Source organism: Trichosurus vulpecula, chromosome 5 (genome assembly GCF_011100635.1).
Source record: "Trichosurus vulpecula isolate mTriVul1 chromosome 5, mTriVul1.pri, whole genome shotgun sequence".
NCBI lineage: Eukaryota > Metazoa > Chordata > Mammalia > Diprotodontia > Phalangeridae > Trichosurus > Trichosurus vulpecula.
The window spans coordinates 64,441,531-64,467,236 of NC_050577.1; the positions used below are offsets into that span (position 1 = coordinate 64,441,531).

The following is a 25,706-nucleotide window of genomic DNA, read 5'->3' on the forward strand; positions in this document are numbered from 1 at the left end:
CACCCGACTGAGGTTCAAAAACAGCAGAAGCATATAAAAGGACAGAAGACCAAACTAGACATCTCTCTGGCCCTCTTCACAAGTACGAGCGCTCAGGCACTTATAAAGTCCAAAGTCAAGAAGTGGTTAGAAGGATGAGGCCCAAAAAAAAGTCATTATACAGAACTATTTTGTTAACAAGGAAGGTCAAAACATAAACACAAAAGAGAAGGACTTGAAAATACTTACAAGCAGCAACACAAGCCCAACAAGAATTCTTAGAAGAGTTAAGAGTTTAAAAAACTTTTTTAAACCAAATGAACTATGGAAGGAAAGATATGAGAAGATAACTAACAGCTTGGAAAATAAGATATAAAACTTGACTGAAGAAAATAACTCCTTGGAAATTAGAACTGGCCAAATGGAAGCTAATGGCTCCAAGATACATCAATAAGTAATAAAGTAAAGTCAAAAGTCCAAAAAACAGAGAAAGATTTCATAGGAAAAACAACTGACCCATGAAAATAGATCAGGGAGAGATCATTTAAGAATCGCTGGATGACTTGAAAGCCACGAACAAAAAAGGAACCCAAATAAGATACCTCAAGAAATCATAAAAGAAAACTGCCCAAATAGCTTAGCAATAGTCACCTCGAGGAAACCAAAAATGAAAACCCATGAAATATTATCACCAAACTCCAGAGCTTCCAAGTAAAAGAAAAAATATTGCAAGCAGCCAGAATGAAAGAATTCAAGTAAGAACCACAGCCAGGAGCACACAAGATTAGCAGCCACTACACAAAAGAATGGAGGGCTTGGGATATATTTCACAAGGCAAAGGAGCTACGCTTAAAACAAAGAACAATCTACTCAGCAAAACCAAGTATAAGCCTACAGGGGAAAAATGAATTTTTAATGAAATACAGAACTTCCAAGTATCCCTGATGAAAAGACCAGAGTTGAGCAGAAAATTTGCCTACAAACACAAGACTCTTAAGAAGTGTAAAAAGGAAAACACAGATGAAAAGTCATAAGGGAATAAACAAGGTTAAACTGTTTATGTTATTATATGGGGAGATAACCATGTAACTCCCCAGAACTTTATTGTTACCAGGGATTTTAGAGGAAGTTTAATTAGGCAGAGCACCTAGATGTTTAGATTATTTCAAAAGAAGAATGGAAAGGTGGGGAAGAGAAAAGCACTGGGAGAGAGGAAAAGGGAAAAGAAGAATGGGGAAAATTATCTCATATAAATAGGGTGCTCAAGGAAAAGTTTATACAATGGAGCTAGCAGTGGTATGAACAGGAAACACTTGAACTTCACTCTCATTCAACCTAGTTAATGGAGAGATTACAAATATACATACAGGTGGGTAGAGAAACTCATCTTACCAACAATTAGAAGGAAAAAGGGGTGAAGAGAAGGGAGGGAAATAAAAGGGAGGACAGATTAAGGGAAGCAGTAGTCAGAAGCAAAACAGATTTTTAAAGTGGGAACAGGAAAAAAAGAGAAGAAAAAGTGTAAGAGAATAGGATGGGGGTGGGGGAGAAATACACAGTTAGCAATCATAACATTGAATGTGAAGGAGATGAACTCACTCATAAAAGGAAAGAAGACAGAATGGATGAGAAAACAGAATCCAACAACATAGTTTACAAGTAACACATTTGAAACAGAAAGATAGACACACAGTTAAAATAAGGGACTGGAGCAGAATCTATTATGTTCCAGCTGAAATAAAAAAGAACGAATCATAGAAACAATAACTTCCTTAAAGACAGTAACAATGAGACGACATACCAAAATGTGTGGGATGCAGCCAAAACAGAATTCAGAGGAAAATTCATACCTCCAAATGTTTATTTCAATGCATGCAAGTAAAACAAAACAAAACAGAAAACTAAGAAATTAAACCCTCCTAATTAAACACCAAAACAGAAATCCTAAAATAAAAAAAATCAAAGGAAAGACTACCAAAATTGAAAGTAAAAAAGTCACTGAACTAATAAAACTAGATGTGTCATCCCCCCAATAAAACAGACAAATTATTAGTTAATTTGGTTTAAAATAGAATTACCAGTATCAAAAATTAAAAAGATGAATTTAGGACCAATGAAGAAATAAAAGAAATTATTTAGGAGCTATTTTGCCCAATTATATGCCAATAAAATAGTCTAAATAAAGTGGATGAATAATTACAAAAACACAAATTGCCTAAATTAACAGAATAGGAAATAGAATACTTAAATAGCCCTATCTTATGAAAAGAAGTTGAACAAGCCATAAATGAACTCTCAAAAACCCAAGACCAAATGAATTATAAAGTAATCCTACCAAACATTTAAAGAATAACTCCAATACTACAATCGACTGTTTGAAAAAATAGGTAATGAAAAGGTCCTACCAAATTCCACCTCTAATACAAATACAGTCTTGATACTTAAACCAAGGAGTCAAAATAGAGAAATGAAAACTACAGACCAATCTCTCTGATAATAAATGATGCTAGCAAGGGATTATAACAACATATCATAAAGATCACGCACTATAACTAGGCTGAATTTATACCAGGGAACAGGGCTGGTTCACTATTAGGAAAAAGATAAGCATAACTGACCATATTAATAATAAAACCAACAAAAATCCTATGATCATTTCAAGAGAGGCAGAAAAGGCTTTTGACAAAATATAATACCCTTTGCTGTTAAAAACATTAGGAAAACATAAAGCTTTCCTTAAAATAATAAGTAGTATCTATCTCAAATCAAGAGACAAACTAGAAGCCTTTCCTGTAAGATGGGCAATGAAGCAAGGATGTCTGTTGTCACTATCACTATTCAATATTGTACTAGAAATGCTAGCTATAGCAATGGTAAGACAGAGAAATATTAAAAAATAAGTATAGACAAAGAAGAAATAAAATTATCACTTTTCACAGTTAATATGATTCTTTACTTAGAAAATCCTAGAGAATAAATTTAAAAAAAACTAATTGAAACAACTTCAGCAAAGGTACAGGATATAAAATAAAACCATACAATCAGCTTTTCTGCGTATTAACAACAAAATTGAACAGGAAAAGAAATTCCATTGAAAGTAAAATAACAGTATGAAATATTTGGGAATCTACTGGTCAACACACACATGAACTATATGAATACAGTTTTAAAACATTCTTCTTACATATACAGAGCTAAATAATTGGAGAAATATTAATTGCTCATGGGTGGGTTAAGAGAATATAATAAAAATGTAAATACCAAAATTAATTTACTTATTCAATGCCATACCAAACTACCAAGGGACTACTTTATAGAGCTAGAAAAAAATAAAAAATTCATCTGGAGAAGCAAAAGGGCAAGAATATCAAGGGAATCAATTTAAAAAGAATGGGCCGCAGTAGTACCAAATCTCAAACTATAGGACAAAGCCATAACTGTCAAAAATTGAGTACTGGGTAAGAAAGAGCTTGACCAGCTGAACAGATTAGGTATGTAACATATAGAAGAAATCAGCAAGTTATCTAGTGTTTGACAAACCCAAAGATCTGAAAAACTTGGGAAAACTGGAAAAGTCAGACAGAAAACAGGTCTAGACCTACATGAAATGAAGAATTTTAAATATCCAACCGAGAAGTCTATATTTGCTCCTGGAGCTAAAAAGGTACCACTGGAAGTGGAACCACTGAGGGTGGGGTGGGGGTGGGAGGAGGGTTTGATGTGGTCAACCTACCCTTTGAAAAATAATGCCTCAGCAGCTAAGTGAAGCCTTCATTGGAGGGTAGAGAAAAGTGAAGCAGGGGGACAGATTAGAAGGCTATTATAATAGTCCAGGCCAGTGGAATAGGGAGGAATTAGGAGCTGAAGGAAAGGACAAGAACACTGAACCAAATTTATAAAAATAGGAGTCACTGCCCAACTGATAAATGGTCAAAGGACATGAACAGGAAGTTTTTAGAAGAAATCAAAACTATTAATAGCCATATTAAAAAAAGCTCTAAATCACTATTAATTACCAAAATACAAATTACAAACAACTCTGAGGTACCACCCCATACCTATCAGATTGGCTAATGTGAGAGAAAAGGAAAATCACAAATTTGGAAGGGGATGTGGAAAAATAGGTACACTCATGCCCTGTTGGCAAGCTATGAACTGATCCAACCTTTCTGGAGAACTATTTGGAACTGTGCCCAAAGGGCCATAAAACCTGTGCGTACCCTTTGACATAGCAGTACCACTATTAGATCTGTATCTCAAAGAAATCAAAGGTAAAGGAAAAGGATCCAATAGGTACAAAAATATGTACAGCAGCTCCTTTTGTGGTGGCAAAGAATTGGAAATGAGGGGATACCCATCAATTGGGGAACGGCTACAGATGTTGTGGTATATGATTGGGATGGAAAATTCCTGTACTGTAAGAAATGAAGAAGGAGAAGGTTTCAGAAAAACCTGGGAAATCTTATATGAAATGATACAAAGTGAAGTAATAAAAACAGGGGAACATTGTACACAGTAACAGCAACAGTGTAAAGATAATCAATTGTGAAGACTTAGGTACTCTGATTAAAAAAAAAAAAGATCCATGACTATTCCAAAGGACTCATTATAAAAAAAGATAGCCACTTCCAGAGAAAAAACTGATGAGCTCTATGTGTAGACTGAAGCATTTTTTTCCACTATATTTTCCTTTTAAATTTTTTTTTGTAACATGGTCAATGAGGAAATATGTTTTACATGACTTTACATGTATAATAGGTATCATATTAATGCTTGCCTTCTCAATAGGAGAGAGGCTAGAGGGAGGGAAAGAATTTGGAACTGAAAATTTTTAAATGAATGCTTAAAAAAAAAAAGAGCCAGAACACTGTCTGGCATGGAAGTCAAGAACTTCAGAACAAAACAATACTAATTTATAATTATAGCTACCACTGTCATTTTTATTACTACTGTCAGGTCCACATTATCCACACTAATGGCAGAAAGCAGCAGCACAAATAATTCAAAGGAGGATGATCCCCCAAAATGTCTCCTGCAGCAAGCAGACAGTCTTCTTTATAGGTTTTTAAAAAATACTTCAAACCACTTAATTTAATTTAAATGCTAAACACACATCAACTGAATGACAGAACAATGTGACCCGGGAATGTGCACAGCAATGTGCAGAAGATTAAACAGAGATAAAAGCCTGACTACAGATAAGTCTTAACATTGATAATCTTCCCAAAGATAAAGAAGAGCAAATCACCTCTCCATCCTAACTTCTTTGTCTTCATACCTAAAAAGGAGGAGTTGCACTAGGTGGAACTGTGAGACTTAAGAATTGACCGTACAATCTTTGGAAAATCACTTCCTGTGACTAATATTCCTCCCAACTTCAGAGTTGTTGTAAGAGCAGATGAACAACAGGAGTCTGTTTTGGGAGTGGGAAAGGAAAACAATTTCTAACATGTTTTTACCTTGCAGAGCTGGCATGGGCAGTGCCTAATGGAAATATGTCTTAATATTGCTATTGATTCTGAAGGCTCTGGTTCTTAGACTAGTGATGTCAAACTTATTTTAAAAAAAATGGATCTTGAATGGCTATACATTGTATTAGAAAACTACAAATTAACATTATGTTGTATTGTATTTTTATTTGTTAAACATTTTCCAATGACATTTTAATCTGTCTCCTGGGCTTACTCAGGAATTTTAGGGCTGAGAGTTTGACACCTCTCCTTTAGATAAGTGGCTTCCAAATATTTTTGATTGTGCTCCCTATCAGTAAAAAAAAAAAATCTAAGCACATAACCTCAGTATGTATATATGTACTTATTTATTAAATACATGAACTACTGTACTATTAATTATGTACATTATAAAACAAACAAAATAGAAATTAAAAAGAATGAAATAAAGATGAAATAACATTTGATCCTAGAATTAACAGGAAACCACTGGAGGTGGTCAGATTTGCATTTTAGGAAAATCATTTTGACAGCTATGTTGAAGATGGATTGGAGGGGGGCAGAGACTTGAGGCAGGAAGGCCCATAAGGAGACTACAGCAATAGCCTTGGTAAGAGGTGATGACGGCTGTGTGATTAGAGAAAAGAAAACAAATCCGAGGTGATGTCAAGGCAGATACAAGATTGGGCAATTGAACGGATACACAAGGTAAGGAACTGAAGACATTAAGTTGTGAACTTAGGTTAGAAATCAGGAAAGTGATTTCTATTCTCAACAAAACAACCCCCCCTAGAACTGTAATACTTAGTAGGATAGATACAATTCCTTTGTAGTAACCCTATCAAGACTAGAGAGAGTACTCCTGACTCTTACCTGCCTGACTCTCCCCTACCCCAACTATTATGGTGGCAGAAGTATAGGTACCATGCTGGGCTCTCCTTTTCTGCACACAATCATTTCTTGTTGCATCCCACTGCCGTCTTTCCATCATTAGCTTTTGTTTACACTGTTATCTTGTATGTACAGACATGTTTACATATTGTCTCCTTCATTAGAATGTGAGCTCTTTGAGGATATGGATTATTTCTGCATTTCTTTGTGTCCTCAGTGCTTAGGACAGTGCCTAGCACAGACGAAGGGTTTAATAACTGCTGGTTGACTGATAAATGGTCCCGAAGACAATGATATCAGGTCCCATAAATCAAATCCACAAACACTTGAGACTCTTGTATAAGGGCAGGCCTCAAATTTATTTCTCTAAAAATGTACTATACTACTAGTTTAAAGGTTTTATGAAATACTTGAGATGAATGTTCATATAATGGGAAGGGAGAAGAGACAAGGAGTATCTTTTCAAGCAAACTGTGACAATTTCTACTCAAATAACAGTTGGAAAGAGCTAATAGCAATTTAGTGGTCTTTCAAAAAATAAAACATCATGTTTTGTTACTGTTACTGGACTCTCCCTGGAGAGAGTAGTCTGAATTATATACTCCACATGTGCCCTTGACGATTCCTTCCCTTCTGCTTAAATCATATTTAGATTTCTTATAAAGATTATTGCTTTTTAAGAGTGTGTATGTGTGTATGTGTGTGTGTTAGGAAAGGAAAAAATAGAAAATACAAAGAAGGCAAAATAACAAAACAGAAAAACACCTGAATGTATTACAAAATAAATATGCTTCTAAAAGAAACTAAACAATGAAAAAGTGGGTAAATAGCTTTCATCACTTTTAGGCTCTCCAAAAGTTTTGAAAGAAAATCAGATATCCAGACTTTCCAGTAGAAGCTGGGATTCTGGTATCTCAAAAAAAAATGTTTATAACCTCAAAAACTTAGAAAACATTACTCTATCAAGAAAAAAAGAGGGACAAAATACAAGGAACCTAAAAAGTGGCATTACATTTATAAATCACACAAGGCAGACTCTAACTCTTAACTGCAATACATTATAAAACTTCATTGCTAAATTAGTTGTTTGGAACCTAGAACACATTTCCTCATTCAAACAATGTTATATATCGTGGTGGTGGTGGCTAGTTTTTCAATTGAAAAGTTCTTTGTTATGCCACACCAAAAAATATGAGCTTTGTAAATATCCATTTACAAGAAACAGAGAAAAAGAACACTGTATGTGAAATCATGAATCTCATTAGTTTATTGATTATAGTTTCTTGGGATTTTTTGAGTGCATATTAAAATTCAGCTCATTAATTCCAATAGTTGTCTCTCTGGTCTCTTTCTCTCCAAATATCTTCTATTCTCTTCTATGCATTTAAAGATGTTTTATTAATGCTCTTTCCCCTCCTTTTTAGTGCCACTATCAGTATCTCTCCCTCCGCATGTACCATCCTTCTCCAAAATACAAAAAACCCCAAAATCTTCCTTGTAAAAGATAGCTTAGTTACACAAAACAGATCCGTGCATTTGCCATATCCAAAATGTCTAGTTCATTCTGAGCAGTGGCTACTGACCCTGGGCCAATTCGCAATAGCTCATTTCAACTGAAACATTTTATTCAATAGTACTACTTTAACTATACCTAAAAATCATCAATATGTGGGAAAATGAATTTTGAATCCAATCTGGGATGCATAGAACACATTTCACTCTCTCAAGAGTACAGGAAGAATGGAAAAGTCTGCTGCTCCTAGGTCTACATGCCTAAGAGAGAAGGTGACTCTCTAGAACAAGGGTTCTTAACCTGAGCTCTGTGAACTTTTGAAAAATTCTGATAATGGTGTTTTACAGAACTGATTTCTTTGTAATTCTATATCCTTTTCCTATGCCTTTAAAACATTCTGAGAAGGGTTCCACCGACTTCATCAGACCATTGCCAAAGGGGTCTATGACATACAAAATCCCCAGGCATTATGAACTGGGGAATAAAATTGCAAATTGGGAAAAGAAGAAGCCTCAGGAAGGAAAAGGACTGCAAGACTTAAAGCTCTTCTGTTGATGTATGATTCATTTATTCATTACAATAAGTCAGTAATAGCCTATAATAAAATTTTGTTTTCACTGACCTCAAATCACAGCCCATTTTTGATAATTCAGAAATATATTTTAACTACATCATATATTTAAGTAATCTTATTGCTTCTAGATATGTCAGGCTGCTATTTCATGTCCCAAAATAACAGGAAATAGTATTTTATAATCAGTTCAAGGCAGCAACCAATAATTTTTCATCTTTATCCCCCTGCCCCCCACTTTTGGAATACTGTACACTCCCCAGAATGCTCCCCTAGGATTCTTAAGCAAAGGATGGCTTACTCCCACTTCTCAGTGAGTACTCTGCCATTCAAAGGAAAAGCTTCTAAAAATTACCATAGGGTTAATTCCCACAGAGTGACCAGAAACCAAAGCTATCAGAATCCTCATGAAAACCTTACTTCACTAAGCACAGAGGATATTTTGCTAAAGGAGTCAGCTCATTTAAAATGGATACTAACCACGTAGAAAGTTCAAATTCATGTTCTACAAAATGGCTGGTGTTATTATATGTTGTATTTGTCCCGCTGTATAACAATGCATGTTCCAAATATAGGTTCCACCACCATACTTAACAATATAGTCATGCTTCTACTTTAAGTGTTTGGACATTTATCTTATAAATGTAGAACAACTGTAACCTATAGCACACAATTACTCAGTTTAACCATTCTCACAGTGACCATTTTTATATCTTTAAATTCTTAAAAAAATGTTAGCATCTCTTCTAATGTCACTTGAAGGAGAAAAAAAGGTATAGCTATAAAAACATCTGCAGAAAATTTAAAGTTCCTAAAACATACCTCCTCTGTTTCCATTCTCTTCATCCTATGAAAGAAAAAGCAAATATAAATAAAGTCTGGTTGCACCACTGTAAGTTAAATTGAAAGCTTCAGTTTACTTTAAACCAAAAGATCTCCTTGAAGCTTTTTATTTTTTTGCATTAAATGAAAAATAGCTACACATATAAAGCTTTGCGGACTTACATGTCTTTCAAAAAAAATGTCACCAAAAGTCATATGTTCATTCGACATGAACTGATGTGTCAATTTGTTAAAAAACTGAATTTGGTATTATAAAGATGTTAGAAAATAAGGGATTAACAATAAACTATAAATGGTGCCCACTTGTAGACCACCTTAAACAGTTCTTAAATCGCTTACAGTGAATAGCTCACACATTCACTGTCTTGATTTAAAAAGCACTGTTAGCTTTATCATTTAGAGACTGGTGGAAACCATCTGAAGAGGAGATAAAGGCAGTGAGGAATAAAAATCTTTCCTGCCCTGAAATCCCCTATGTTAAGTTAGGTCAGGAGGGAAAACTGGCAAGCTACCTGCTCACTGCCACTTCCAATACTCCCCTGATCACTTATATTCAGCAAACTTTCCCACCTTTGAAGATCACTCCCTCTGCATATCCCATCCTATCGAGTCCCTAGGGCCTGTTACCTACCCATCCAGAAGTCGGGCAATCTCTCTCCTTTCTGAAGTTCAGTACCTAGGTCCTCACCATTCCAATCACTGGGGACTTTCACTTACGTGTTGCTGTCCCCTCAAATATCCTTGCTTTCTAGTTCACTGACCCTATCAATTGCAACTTCAGGCCTACACACAGCAGGACAGACTTCCACCCTGACAATCTATTACTCTGAAACTTTTCCATTTGACCATAAATAACTTTCTGTCCTTTCAGCTCTTGGCATGGTATCCTGTGCAGAATACTGAATCCTGATAGTGGTATCCTGTACAGAAAGTGAAATTAAGAAGAGAGGTAGGTTCTGGGAAAAAGATAAATAGTTGTTTTGGACGTGATGAGTTTGAGAAGCCTAAGAGACAGAGGGCTGGAAACACCTAAAAGTCAATTGGTGATCCAAGACTGGAGCTCAGGGACACAGATCTAAGAATCTTCCCCATGGAGATGATAACTAAACTTGTTGAGATGAAGAGATTACCTAGAAAGAATGTAGAGGGAAAAAAGGATGAGTTCCTTGTGTGCCTTAGAATGTGAGTTCCTTAAAAAGCAAAAAGAATCTATTCACTATAAGCTTCCTCTTCTCCCCTACTATAAATGTGAAACCCCACTGAACTGACTCCCATTCTCTCCTCCTCTACTTCAGTCTCTGATGTAGAGGTGATGTAAGGCTTGAGAAGAAATAACCTTCGGAAAGCTTCTCTGGGTCCTGAAGATCAAAAAGGGAAGAGTGAAAGGACTGTCTTGGAGCAGTCAAATGAGATAATTTAAATTTGTAGTGGATCCTGTCAACATAGTTCTATGACTTCTTCCCAAACCCTTCGGCAGCCTGTGAATAGGGCCGGGGTGGTGAATGGTGCAAGTAATATGGGGCTAGGGTTTGGGTTTGTCAAGTCATGAGTGGAGGTAGGACAAAGGGCCAAGGGATTCAATGTATAAGGATGAACTTGTTAACTATAGGGTCAAGATGGGGAAGAAAGGAAAGTCAGAACAGAGGCAATAATGGGAGAGATCTCAGAAGGGGGAGGAGCTGTACATTAAGGTGAGGATGAAGAACAGCTCTAGGAAGCAGAGAAAGGAGAGGAAAAAAGTTCAAATTCTTGGCCACTGATGTGGCATACATGTGGGTGATGATGATGACAGTTTCTGTAAATGGCTGAGGAAGAGTAGAGGAATGGGTCAAAAAGAGAATGACAAACTGAGAAGACTGCCAGGATAAGAGGTTGAGTTCATAGGTATATTGGAAAATATAATTTAAAAAAATGAATATTTTCAAATGCATTTTGATCAGATTTACTTCTCTTTCTGAACACTTCGCAAGAATTTATTAAAACTGCAGTTAAGATGACATTTTAAAATCATGATGTTTAAATAAGATCATTTCTAACTAAAGTAGATTAAATTTAAAAAAATATAAGACAAAAAACTTTCCAAAGACTACAGACGATGCTGGAAGGCACTTTAGAGGCCACTGAGTTCAAACCCCTCCTTTTTCAGATGAGGAAACCGAGACTCAGAAAGGGTAAGTAACTTGACCAAAGTCATCTAGCTAGTTAAGTGTCTAAGATGGGAATGGGATTCAAATTTCTGACTCCAGGTCCAGTGCTCACTTAAAGCATTTAAAATAAAGTTCTTGAATACCTTTTACCACTTCTAAATGATCTGAATGTTGAGTTAAAATTTTTTTCTGAAATTTATTGCAAAATTATATAGATTTTGTACTACCGTACAGTCTTACTACTTATAGTTATATCATTTAAGTAAATAAGTTTTATTTCAGTTTCTTAAAAGCATCTAAGAGCAGGGATTGCAACAGAGAGCAAGACTGAACTTGAGAAAGAAGAATTATAAGGGGACCAGAGATAACTGGCACAAGAATCTTCACAGGGTGATATCTGGATACAGTGAATTTCAAAAGAGGAGATATTGAATTCTGGTAATAGAGAGAGGATCTGGAAATGGCAGAGGAGGGCAAGGTGTATTATAATAACAACAACAACAATAATAATCACTAGCATTTATGTAGCTCTTTAAGGTTTACAAAATATTTTACAAATATTAGCTCATTTTATCCTAACAACCCTGGGAGGTAGATGCTATTATTATCCCCATTTTATAGATGAGAGAACTGAGTTAGTCAGTGGTTAAGGGACTTGTCCAGGGCCATATAACTTAACAAGTGTCTGAGACCATATCCGGACTCAGATCTTCCAAATTCCAGGCCTAGCATTCTATCCGCTACACCAACTAGTTGTTCTAATCTAATCTATGACTACTTCTCCTTCTCTGACCAGTGTACTGGAAAGAATGGCCTGAGATGAGCCAAGTCTCTGTAAGGGCCAGAAAATACAAAGAATAGGACAAGAGGTCTAAGATAAAGTTTACTGACAAGAGGGTGGGAATTATAATGGGATACTATGGTGGTTCATTTAGACAGCAAGGATGTATGTGTTATTGGGATTGGGAGAGTGAGCAGTGGGGCTTTGGTATCAAGTAGGATGGGAATGTAGTACCTTCTGAGTGAGGCTGCCAGCCTAAAGAATCATTCTAATGGCAAGGATAAGTGTCAGTCCCTTTAAAGACTGGGCCAGATGTTAGCAGCCTTTCCTTGTAGATGGTGTCCTAGAAACAAGAAAGGTCCTAGGTTGGATGAGGACTTTTTTTTGTTGAAGGGCTAAGCTGTGAGTCATCTGCGTGAAGCTTTGGTCTTGGGTTTAGTCCAATCTATCAAGAGGCATTGCCCTAGCCTGGTTATGAAAGAGCTGAGCTGTAGCATTCAGGCAGTAGTAGCACAAATTATTAGAATGTAGGGGAGAGTGTAACGGAACTGATCACAGTCCGATGACTAACTTAAGCCAAGTAGTCGAGTCAATAAGCTGTCTGATGAGTGGCCGCAAGATAAATGAGGTGTTATTGTATTTTCAAATCTTTAAAAAAAAACAGCTTAGAATAAAACTGAACATAATTTCATGAACTAAAAATATAAGTTAAATTTCCCTTCGATGCATTCTATGCTCCAACCAGGCTGCACTCCTTGCTTACTCTTTCCCATATACAACTGGCACTTTCCTGCCTCTGTGACTTTGATAATGCCTTCTCCTATGGGTGTGAAATGTTCCTTCCCTTAACACATAAAGTCTCTACTTTAAAAACATTTAAAATCTGAACCAAATGCCACCTTTTCCAGGAAAGCTTCCTTGATTCCAAATCAGGGATGATATTTTCCCATTTGGACTTCATAAGGCACCTGGCTCCCACGCCTGATATACTCACCTGGTATTCATTAATTGATTCTAACATTATTTCTGTGTGTCACAGCCTCCTTACTATCCTATGCTCTAAATTCTTCAGGGCAGGGACTTTATCTTATCTAAACTTTGCATTCCTCCACCCACCCCAGCACAGTATTCTATGAAGCAGACACAATAAACGGTGAACTAAATATTAACTTTACTATTGTAAAACTTGTTTGGTCAGAGTATCTGTAATCATTGAACATTAGGCTGAAACTTCAATAGAGCAATTTCCTAGAGTAATAATGTTTCTTTTTTTACTTTGGTGACATTTTTAAAGATACTATCTATATGCATAAAGATACATACATACATATATATATATATATATACACACACACAAACACACACACATATATACATATATATATATATATATATATATATATACACACACACACACAATAAAGATTCAGTAAAATATTTTATTAAGTTCATCTGTTTACTGTGTTTAAAAAAGTATAATAGATTAACCCCTTCTGGTAGATCCAAGTACCAAATGAAAGTCAACAGCTCTAAACCCAAATCTCAATCAAAGATATTTTAAAAGTTGATCCTAGGAGTGTTAAGGATCCCTATAGATGATACAGCAATTTTAGGACCAGCTATCATCATACAACTCTTAGAAGAGAGAAAGTACAATAACAGTCACCTAAGATTTTTCCAAAGTACTTTAATACTCCCAGTGCAGATTCCCTGAAGAACCAGTCAACAAAAGCTTAAATTATAAAGAATCTGTACTAAAAAAAAAATCACAAATAAAGATATCAGCACATTCTCTAAAATCAGTTTTCACACTATTTTAAGTCACTATTAGTAAAGCAGGGTGGAATTATTAACTAAGGCACACTAGCAGCTATAATCCACTTTAGTGAGGAACTATCTCTTGGACTTAACATGCGACTCCAGACCTTCTGGATGAGACAGAGGTGACTCCAAGTTCTTGAAGACCATGCTAATGGAGGAGTATTATAACACCCTGGAAAAAAATTCAAATACGGCCCCAGTGACAGGTCACGTCTTCTGGCTGAGCATCAGGCTGGCTAAGTAAAGAAATACTCAGCACTAGGTTTTGCCCCCATATGACACATACTTTGGCCATGGGACTGCTATATTATAGCTCAAAAAATTAACATTTTCTGATCCAAATGTTTTAATTTCAGTACAGCTACTCAAGTATTTTCCAAGATGGTTAGGAATAATGGAAATTAAATACTAGAGAAGATCGAGATAGAGGATGTCCTGAAGAAGAAAGATATTAGAAAATTCAGTAAAATCCTTAATAGAAGAATAAAAGCTCACTTATGAGCAGAGTTACATCCAAATATTTAAGCTTTATTATATGTACTTTACTATAGAACATTTTAGAAGTACTTGACAGTTTTATTACTGATATAAAAATTCATATATAAGTAAAATTCAAAACGTAGGAACAGACTATAATGAAAGTAAAAACAAATGAGAGAGCAAGTAAACAGAGAAAATGTGAAAAAGTGAAGTTACTTTTTTAAAATGCATACACCCAATTCTAGTTATTTCTCTCTTACCTTACAGGAAAAATGTATAGCAGACTCTGGGGGATAAACAATAAAATGCCTTAACGTAAAACCAAAGCCTTGAGATGTTCTCTTCAACATAACCGTTTTTGGACCCGGCCAAGAAAACGTTTCATCTTCAGATGGAGATACTGCTTCACTTTGCTCTTTTCCATCTTTATTTTTTGTTACCTAAAATAAAGATAAAGAAAAACTTTGTTTTACTAATACAATTTTGACACACTTTTAAAAATCATAACTGAGTTATAATCAGATCTTTTCACCTAAAAATAATCAGCAATGCACTGAAACACTACCATAAAACAATTTCTACAAGTTCTTCTAGTAGACAGATAAGGCAAAGAAACAATACTGTACTTAGATCTATTTATATATAAATAACTATACATTCATTGTTGATACACTGTAACAATAGATGGTAAAAATCAACCCCCTCCCCTCTTTGCTCAGATCCACAAATAACAACTTCATCAACTGGCAAAACGCACTATCAATTAAGTCATTAGTGCACGGCCTGCCTATAAACAGAAAGCGAAGAACTGACCCAAGTTATAATTGCCATACAATACAAATCCCCAAGAACTGCAAAAGAAAAAGTTCTTCCTCTGTACAACATAGGGTTTTAAATAGGAGCTAACTGACTAACATCACTAACACTAAATTTTCTGTTCCCTTTCTATAAAATCTTGTATTTCCCCAAAAGAATAATTTAATAAAAATTTCGCTTTTTAAAAAAATTCTGAAAAAAGTTTTACCTATTTCCAACATAGGAGGATCCTATTAGTGTCCACATTTAAAAGAGTAAATTAAATAACTGCTAAATTAAAAAAAGCCCCGAAAAGATGTAAACTGATTTCTATAGACTAATCATTAAACACTGAGATTCCTAGCATACCGACACATACCTCAGAATACTTAACTAGGTACATATCATACAAACCAACAGTTCATTCCTTTAAAAAAAAAACAACTATTTTTCTTCTAAGCATAAAAACTTTACTTACATTCCACCAAAATTTAAAGTATTATGTGGTGAATTATTGCAATAGAATTTTTTTAAAGAATCATGAAAAAATTGGCATTAAAAAATGAATAGAAGAACTCTGTAAAAGATTCTGAGACTATTCCCATTATCTAACCTTAAGGGAATTAAGAGTTAAACAGCAAAATTTATTTTCTGACTAACAAAACTAAAGAATACTCATTGATTAGAAAGCTTTTGTAAATGATCACACAATTGGTTGAAGGATACAGAGAATAAAATGTCTCATTCTCATTGTGCACACTGTTTGTTACCTATAGAAAAATTTGATTAACTAAGGTATAAAATACTCCCTTAGGTTTTCCTCCAAAATGAATTTCCCCATGATTATGTTGAAATCATATGATTCTTTTAAAGAATTAATAGAAATGACCTGTTTTATGACCTTATTTTTAATCCTGAGGCAGGTATATATGCTTATGACTATCATAGAGGACATCCAGTAGAATCCAAAAGGAAGAGAAAATTGGAATAGATCATGTGTTCCAGATATTCTTATGTGGATGACACTGTAGTGACGTATTGGACCCCACTGTAGAGTATCCTAAATGAGACCAAAATTACACTAAAGTGTTTGTCTTAACTATGTATGTACAAACACACACACACACACACACACAATGAAGGATTCTCATTGTCTCTTATGATATATGGGTGACATTAATACACTTATCTTGGATTAAATGCTGTGTGTAGAGACAGCAAATGGGGCTTATAATAGAAAATAAGAAAGCAGGCCATTTGAGAAATGCATTTGAGAAACTGTGCAATTGTATTTGAAATACTGCATTATTTTAATGTAGTATTAATTATTGCAGTATTCTCCTTTAAGAAAAGGCTCACAATTTTTTCATACCAATATTCTTTGAGTAAAACCTTCTAGATGCAAGTCATGTCACAGAGTTTTCTGGTTATCCAACAACTGGAGAAGCACATGCTTAACATGTAAGGGCACATTATCAATTGAGAACAGTGCAGGAAAAACAATGTAATGGATGTTATTAGGCATAGGGCAGAGTGGGATCACTAACAGCACACACACACACACACACACACACACACACACACATACACACACACACACACACACCCACCCTCCCTCTATTTCATCTACAAGCAAAGTTAAATGGAAGTCTATCAGCACTCTGGATTGGCCCTCAAAGAGTATCTCCTCAAAGGGCTGTAAAGGAGGCCAACTGGGATGAAAAGGCATGAATGTGTTTTTAGGGATGAGATTATCAATTCATTAAAGTAGCTCCACCACTTAGCAGTGTGCTTTACACCTTCACAGGTACATGGTAATATCTTATTTATTAAAGTAAACCTGCTACAAATTAGCATACAAATGCCAAGAACAGACCCACAACAGGGCAAAGAAGAAGGGATTCCTTCTAGTTGGGCACACCTGAGAAGGCAGCACCTAAAGTGAGATTTGAAGTAAGAACAGATAACAAAATGTTCAAGTTAAAGGCAGACAGTGGAGGGATCTGTTGCAGACACAGGGCTTAGAATGTACAAATGTACACAGAACAGGAAAGCAAGCACCAGTCAGTAATCCAGTTTGGCCGAAGCATACAGAGCATAAAGTAAAATAAGTTTGAAAGGGTAGACTTGGACTCAAAGGACATGAGAGCTGGAAAGATTCCAGGCATCTCTGGATCCCGAGGGTGGCCATCTTTGAGTACCAGGCTAAGAAGTCCGTATGCTGTTAGCAAATAATGGGGCACCACAGAATGTTTCGGAGGAAGGGGATGCTGTGGTCAGGTGGTATATGCATCAAGCGTATTATTTACTACTTGGTATAGTTCCAAAAATACTAGCAATAGCAATAAGATAAAGGAAATTATAGGTATAAAGAGAGGAATAGATTTTCTCCACTTTGCCTATTTGCTGGTGACATGATGGTTTACTGAGAAAATCCTAGAGCATCAGCAAATAAACTAATCAGGTCAATAGTTTTAGTACAATTTCAAACTATAAAATATACCCACAAAAGTGTTATTTTTTTAATATACAGTAACAAAAATCCAGAAGTAGAAGGGAACAGAAAGAAAATTTATTAAGCACCTACTAAGTGCCAAGCACTGTGCAAAATATTTCACAAATATTATCTCTTTTGGTCTTTACTATATCCCTGGGCTATTATTATCATCCCAATTTGATGATTAAGAAAACTGAGGTAGAGAGAGTACTTAAGTGACTTGCCCAGGATCACTAGAAGGAATCTTCATGGAGGAGGTGGCACCTGATCCATGAATAAAGATAATCACTCTAAGAGGCAACAATGAAGAGAGAGTGCATTTTAAGTATGAAGGGAGAAGACAAGAGGTAGGAGTTATAATCCCAAGTAAAGGGAAGAAACTTGTCTAATTTGCCTGGAACACAGAACATTTGAAAAGGAGTAGCTTAAGACTAAAGAGTAGGTAGAAAAAGAAAAGCTCTATTTATACAAAGAGGTGTATGTATGCATACACACACGTGTAATATACATAATATATGCATATTTTGTGTGTATAGCTATATCTACTTGTACATTTTTTAAAAAACAAAATCAGTTTTTATTCTTTATTATAGTTTCCTTCAACCTTGGGTTTTTACACAACCAAATGACCATGTTATGGAATCTTCCATGGTTGTCAGAAAAGCAAATTTTAGCACATAGTAATTTAATTCCTATTACTTTTCCTCTCACAAGCATATTTGTGATGAATCCTATTCCTTGTTTTCATCTCATACTCATTTTATCTCAAGACACCTATTTAGGAAATCTTAACTATTTACTGGAAGCATTCATTTTTAAGAGATACTCTCTATGAGGAAACAGGATCTAGTTCAAGAATGCTAGATATGAGTTCAGAAGACCAGAGTGTATTTCCTATTTGTGTGACATTGTGTATGTCATTTTTATAAGTACCTTAGAGGAAGACAAAAATGGCCCACTTATCAAATGTGCTGCTAACATATTAGAGGACGAAGTAAGGATGATCTCTAAGGTTCCTTCCAGTTCAAAAAGATTTTAGGTTAGAATGTTGGGCCAAATCAAGTAAGATGAAATTTAAAAGGGACAAAAGAAAAGTCTTCTAGTTGAGTTCCTAAGTGCAAAGTACAAGGGAAGGGAGACATGGCTCGACAGCAAAGAGAACTCTGAGCTCTATCAATAAGTCAACATTGATATGGCTGGTGGCCAAAGAAGCAAACATTATGCTGCCTCACCTGCAAGAAGCCTCATATCCTGGATTAGAGAGGCAAAAACATGTCTCACTACAGAGACATCTTGATTGGTTCTGGATGCCACATTTGAGGAAGGACATGGATAAGTGAGAATGCACATCGAAGAGAACACCCAGGACAGGGGAAGACTAGAAACCATATTATACCATACTATGGCTGAAGGATTTTTACCCCAGAGTAAAAAAGATGAAAAGTCTTAGAAGGACACATGAGAGAAATGTTCTCAGATATCAGAAAGTCAGTCATCATGTAGAAGAGGGGAAGGGCCTTAATTAGGAATACTGGTTCCTGGGGAAAATTAATTTTAGCTGTTAGAAGAGAGGATAGAACTAAAAAGAGACTGCAGATTTTATAGTTCCCAATGTGGAGAAATTCTGGGTCACAGTCCCAGTGGAAGCTTAGATTCCTGAGAGGAAAGGATGAGTAGAGAGTGTGTTGTATTAGTGGAGGACAACTTCTGCAAATGCACTGAAGGGAGAAATGAATACTGCAGTACTCCCTACGTGCTACCTCTACCTACCTCCATCTTCTGTCAGGGATCAGGGTAATTGGCTCCTCTATGGGAGTCATGGGCCAGATTCTCAGGCTGGGTTCAGTCTGGGTTCCCTCTCTTTTTCTGAAAACTGATGACAGATCAGTGATGCACTTTGTGAGTCTAAGATGAAAAGTATACACACTGATGCTAGGAGAACACTACTGGGTAAGTTGCCAGAGGTAGACTGAGGGAACCCAGATAGCGCTGCTAAACCCAAGACTCCCCACATGAAGGTCACAGCACAGGCTTCTAGGCTCACCAATACTATTTGAGTTTCAGTAGTTTGGAAAGGAGGCAGCCCATCATCCCAAGAAGGTTCATGACTCCTATAGTACAGCCAATTACCCCATGCCAAGGTGAGAAGTAAAACAGGTAGAGGAAGAAGGCATGGCAATATCTATTTCCAACCTCAGGGCACTTGCACAGGCTGTCCCCTCCATTGATGGAATGCTCTCTCTACTCAATTCCTCTTCTCACAATCCTTTTCTTTTTTTAAGACTCAGTTCATGTGTCATGTCACTTTCTCTAGGAAGCACTGTTAATGCTCTCTTCCTCTGTAAACTGGATGTACCTTGTTTTCCTCAATGTATCCTGTCCTCCTCCAAAAGAATGAGCACCCTGTGGTCAGGGATTGTTTCAGATTTGTCTTTGTAACCCCAACATTCAGCACATTACATTGAGTATAGTATATGTTTAGTAAAAGTTCAAGTGAATTGAATTAAGGAAGAGAGAAGGAAGGTTTCAATATCTCATACAAGAATGGTGATAGGGCATAAATCTGAGAAGATTAAGAGGATTTCTATGTAACAGTGAGGGTGCAGTTGAAATTAGATTAAAATTAATTTGCAGTGCATCCAGTTCAACAGTTTTCAGCAAGTTGGGGATAAGAACTAAGAAAGCAGATGATGACAGGGATCTAAGGTTGAAGACAGGCAGATGAATGGTAGAAGGAAAAGGGGTCAAGGGATTCCAAAAAAGGCAGATAGTATGCATAGTTTAACTTGTTAACAATAATAGGATCAAGAAGGAAAGGGCAGCCAGAGTAGATGACTAGGGGACTAGGAGAACAAGATGGAATAGAGGATCTGGAGATCAGATGATCATGATCTTGAAATGGTAAAAGCAGAATGATTTTGAGCAAAGATAAGATCAAAGGTTTTGACTCCTCACTAGGTAGTTAAGGCAGAATGGAAAAGTTCGTGTAAATTGAAAAGGATGATGAACTGGGAGACGCAGATATTTAAAAGAATATCTAAGTCCGAAGATGTGAGGGCAAGGACTGAGTGTAGAAAGTCTGTAAGTTCTACTTTGAGAGGAAGAGACCTTAAAGACTGGTTAATGATAGCAAAAAGGTACAGAACAGGATGAAAACAGTGAACGGAAGGCACTGCAAAGAAAAGGAGGTTAAGAGTGTGATAGCAAGAGATAACAGGTCTAGAAGTGGCAGTAGGGAAACAGAAACAATTCAAGTACTATTAAGTGACTAGAGATGAAATGCCATTCAAAGAAAGCAAGATGCCAGGGAGGCATTGCCAAGATGGTGAAGTAAAGGCAGGGAAATGCCTTAGCTCTACCCCAAACCCCTCCAAATACCTTTAAAAAACGACTCTAAACAAATTCTAGAGCAGCAGAATCCACGAAAAGATGGATTGAAACAAATTTCCAGCCCAAGACAACTTAGAAGGTCAGCAGGAAAGGTCTGCTGTACTTGGATGAGAGTGGAAAGCGGTCCAGTACAGGCTGTGCCAGCACAGCCCCAGCTACAGCAAACCAGGAAACAGGCCTTGGGAGGTACTGAATCAGGGCAGCAGCAGCTGCTTCCAGAGCTCTCAACCCACAGACAAGTAAGGGAGTCGAACAACTCGTCAGAAGGGGATCACAGGGGTCTCTTTGCTGGTGTGGAAGCACGATTCTCTTGCTTTGCTCTGCTTGGATCTGAGTTGAAGTCCTGGGTGGCGGTCCTGGGGCGAGGAGGAGCGCTGGCATAGCAGAGCTTGTGGGAGCAGTGGAGAGGGAACCCTCCTCACAGTTCCAGGGCAGGAAAGAGTGCTTGTAGTCACTCACAAACCAGAGCATAGGTCAAGAGAGGAGTAAACACCTCTCCTTAGATCATACCACCTTGAAAGAACTGAAAACTTACAGTTCCCAAGAAGTATCTCTGAAAACAGCTGCACAAAACCCCTGAAGCTTAGGATAGTGTGTCCCACACCATGGAAGCTGAGCCCAACTTTAACAAAGAGTTAAAAGTGGAGTATTTGACTGGGAAAATGAGCAAACAACAGAAAAACTCTGACTACAGAAAGTTACTATGGTGACAAGGAAGATCAAAATACACACTCAGAAGAAGACAATAAAGTCAAAGCTCCTACATTCAAAGGCTCCAAGAAAAATATGAATTGGCCTCAGGCTATGAAAGAGCTCAAAAAGGATTTTGAAAATCAAGTGAGAGAGGTAGAGGAAAAATTGGGAAGGGAAATGAGTGTGATGCAAGCAAATCATGAAAAATGAGCCAACAGCTTGGTAAAGGAGACACAAAAAAAACTGAGGAAAATAATACCTTAAAAAACAGACTAGGCCAAATGGTAAAAGAAGTCCAAAAAGCCAATGAAGAGAAGAATGCCTTAAAAAGCAGAACTGGCCAAATGGAAAAGGAAGTCCAAAAGCTCACTGAAGAAAATAATTCCTTAAACATCAGAATGGAGCAAATGGAAGCTAAGGACTTTATAAGAAATCAAGAAACAATAAAACAAAATCAAAAGAATTAAAAAAAAATAGAAGACTGCAAAATATCTCATTGGAAAAACAACTGACCTGGAAAATAGATCCAGCTGACATAATTTTAAAATTATTGGACTACCTGAAAGCCATGATTAAAAAAAAAGAGCCTAGACATCATCTTGCAAGAAATTATCAAGAAAAACTACCCTGATATTCTAGAACAAGAAGGTAAAACAGAAATCGAAAGAATCCACTGATTACTGCCTGAAAGAGATCCCAAAATGAAAACTGCCAGGAATATTATAGCCAAATTCCTGAGTTCCCAGGTCAAGGAGAAAATATTGCAAGTAGCCTGAAAGAAACAATTCAATATAGTGGAGCCACAGTCAGGATAACACAATGAAGCCTTTCTTGATTTCCTTGATTCCTGCTAGCACGCTCCCTGCCAAAGTACTTATAATTAACTCCTTTATATTCTCTTGCTTTGCCTTGCTTGGATCTGAGTTGAAGTCAGGATAACACAAGATTTAGAAGTTTCTACATTAAAGGATTGGAGGGCTTGAAGTATGATATCCTGGAGGGAAAAGGAGCTAAGACTACAACTAAGAATCACCTACCCAGTAAAACTGAGTATAATCCTTCAGGCGGAAAAATAGACATTCAATGAGATAGAGGACTTTCAAACAATCTTGATGGAAAGACTGGAGCTGAACAGAAAACATGACTTTCAAATACAAAGCTTGGAGGGCCTTATGATGAAAAATGCTATCCATCCCCAGAGATGTAAGTGATGTTGTCTGAATGGAGACCGAAGTATACTTTCTTAATTTTTCTTGAGTTTTTTGTTTTTGTCTGTGTTTTCTTTCAGAACATGACTATTATGAATTTGTTTTGCATGACTACATATGTATGGCCTATGTCGAACTGCTTGCCTTCTCAATGTGGGTAGGGGGAGCAGAGGAAGGAGGGGAAAGAATTTGGAACTCAAGGTTTTGAAGGTAAATGTTGAACATTGTTTTTTCATGTAGCTGAAAAGTTGGAAATTGCTTTTGCAATTAACTGGGGAAAAAAATACCAAATAATTAAAAAAAAAAAAGCAAAATGTGAAAGGCAAGAAGTTGGAAAAACATAGGAGGAAAGAAGAGATATAGCATCAAGGGGAATTTATTAATAAAAGGGAAGAAGTTCCAGAGACAGAAACTGGGGAGAGATAGTTCAGTCATTTTTCAGTCATGTCCAACTCTCTGTGATCCCATTTGGGGTTTTCTTGGCAGAGATACTGGAGTGGTTTGCCATTTCCTTCTACAGCTCATTTTACAGATGAGAAAACTGAGACAAACAGCATTAAGTGACTTGCCAAGGGTCACACAGCTAGTAAATGTCTGAGGCCAGATTTGAACTCAGGAAGAAGAGTCTTCCTGACTCCAGGTCTGGCACTCTATCCACTGTGCCACCTAGCCGGCAACTCTGAAAGAAACAATCAGCAATCAAACAACAAATATTTATTATCTTCATGCTAGTTATAAATATGAACAGCAGGGGTAAATAAAAATCTAAAAGTACAAACAAAAAATTAAAAATTAATTTTTCTCCATTTTCTCTATACCCTCATATCAACCTTTTCCCACTGCCAGCCAGTAGTAAAACACAAGCTTAATTACATTTCCCCTATTAGTCCTTTGGTGCAGGTAATCCTCAAAGGTAAATGTCCCCTTAAAAATGTGGCTAACTACATTCATTAGTATTTCTACTTTGATCAGGGACATTACGAAAACCAGAAGCAAGAACCTTTACTTTGTTTTGAGGGCCAGAGTTAAATTAAATTACTCTTTATATTTGGCCTTTAATTAATTTTTTCCCTGTGGCCAATAGCCTAAGAAAAGTTGCTCACCCCTGAATTAGATTATTTTAAGTTATAATACTGTAGCTTAAACTATGATTATGTTTGACCTTAAAGAAAATATAACTCGCATGTTATTTGTAGAACATTAATCCTAGAATCAATCTATATTTCACATAACGAAAACAACTTGAATACAAACAGGGCTTGAAAATTAGCCGAGGTTGAGAGGGCTGAAGTTTGTTCAACTTATGTATAAGGGGCACAAAGTTACAGCATTCATTCATACTTTAACAAAAGACAACCAGATCTTCTTTTCCACACTATTGCAAAGATGTCTAAATACATATGTATGTATGTACACAACCCCCACACACACTCCCCTCCTTCTAAATGATTAAATGAGATAATCATTTACTGCATTATTAAAATAATTTGCTCTGGGGGCAGCTAGGTGGCGCAGTGAGTAGAGCACCGGCCGTGGAGTCAGGAGGACCTGAGTTCAAATCCGACCTCAGACACTTGACACATGTACTAGCTGTGTGACCTTGGGCAAGTCACTTAACCCCAATTGCCCTGCCAAAAAGCAAACAAAAAAACAACAAAAAAAAACAACAAAAAAAAAATTTGCTCAGTGATGTGTGTGTCAGAAGACTACTGACTCAAGTCAAAAAAAAAGAGGTTTCTCAAGTTAGGAAAAACAGAAGCTTTATTTGATCAAGTCTTGCAAGAGCTGGGCATCTCTCTCACTACCTGGGCAAACTAACAGTGAAGAGGGAGGCAGGGAGGGGGACGGGGGATGTCGAGAAGGCAAGTAGGGAGATGCATACCCTTGTACAAACAATTCTAAGAAATCCCACCTCCAGGGGCTGGACCCCCGCATCCCCACTGGCGGGAGACAAGTGGCCTCACAATCTAACCAGGAATAAAGCTACAGAATTACCTTATAGGGGGAAATAGGTGAAGGGAGGGGGAGAGGGGAATACCATCTGATTTCCCCAAAATCATAAGATTTACAGGAAAACAAAATTTAGGCCTGGTGAAGTTCACATCCTAACTAAATTTTTAAGTACTATCTCTATTTTGAATATTGCCTTGCCTGAGTTATTCATAGGGAAGCTTTCACAATCTTGTATTCCACTCACAGCTGAGGTGACATCTATAAATCTAAAAGAAGGAGAGGGAGAAAGACATTCCTAAAGGCTAAATAATCAGATTCCCACAGACTCAAATTCATCCCATTTCCCTTTTCTCTAAATACTGATTGTCAAACATTTTAGATATAAATACATGCATACATATGTGTGTGTGTGTATATATACACATATATATACATATATACGTATATATGTATGTATATATTTTCCCTGTGAAGTCTTCACACTTTATTCTCTCACTACCTCACCCAGTCAGAAAGTACCTATGACATTTGGGGCCATTTTATAGAGTGGAGAAGCCAAGCCTAGCTCCACAATTCTGGTACATTAACCTTAGACACTATGCCTACAATTCAGATGGCACAGTGTCATATCTAGGTCTCATCTTGCCTCTAAGGAGCTGTGTGCTTGGCCAAGTTACTAAAAATTTCTGGGAAA

General features: G+C 36.6%; 1 protein-coding gene across 2 annotated transcripts in view; it reads right to left on the bottom strand.

The window, feature by feature from the left end:
• Positions 1–25,706, bottom strand: part of ARHGAP21 (Rho GTPase activating protein 21) — a 139,701-nt gene that overhangs the window by 69,568 nt on the left and 44,427 nt on the right. For both annotated transcript variants that reach the window (XM_036758914.1, XM_036758913.1), the window contains exons 3-4: positions 14,737–14,916; positions 9,227–9,251 (exon numbers count right to left, since the gene is read on the bottom strand). In XM_036758914.1, the coding sequence (XP_036614809.1) occupies positions 9,227–9,251; positions 14,737–14,916 (205 nt within the window). The remainder of the gene's footprint in view (positions 1–9,226; positions 9,252–14,736; positions 14,917–25,706) is intronic.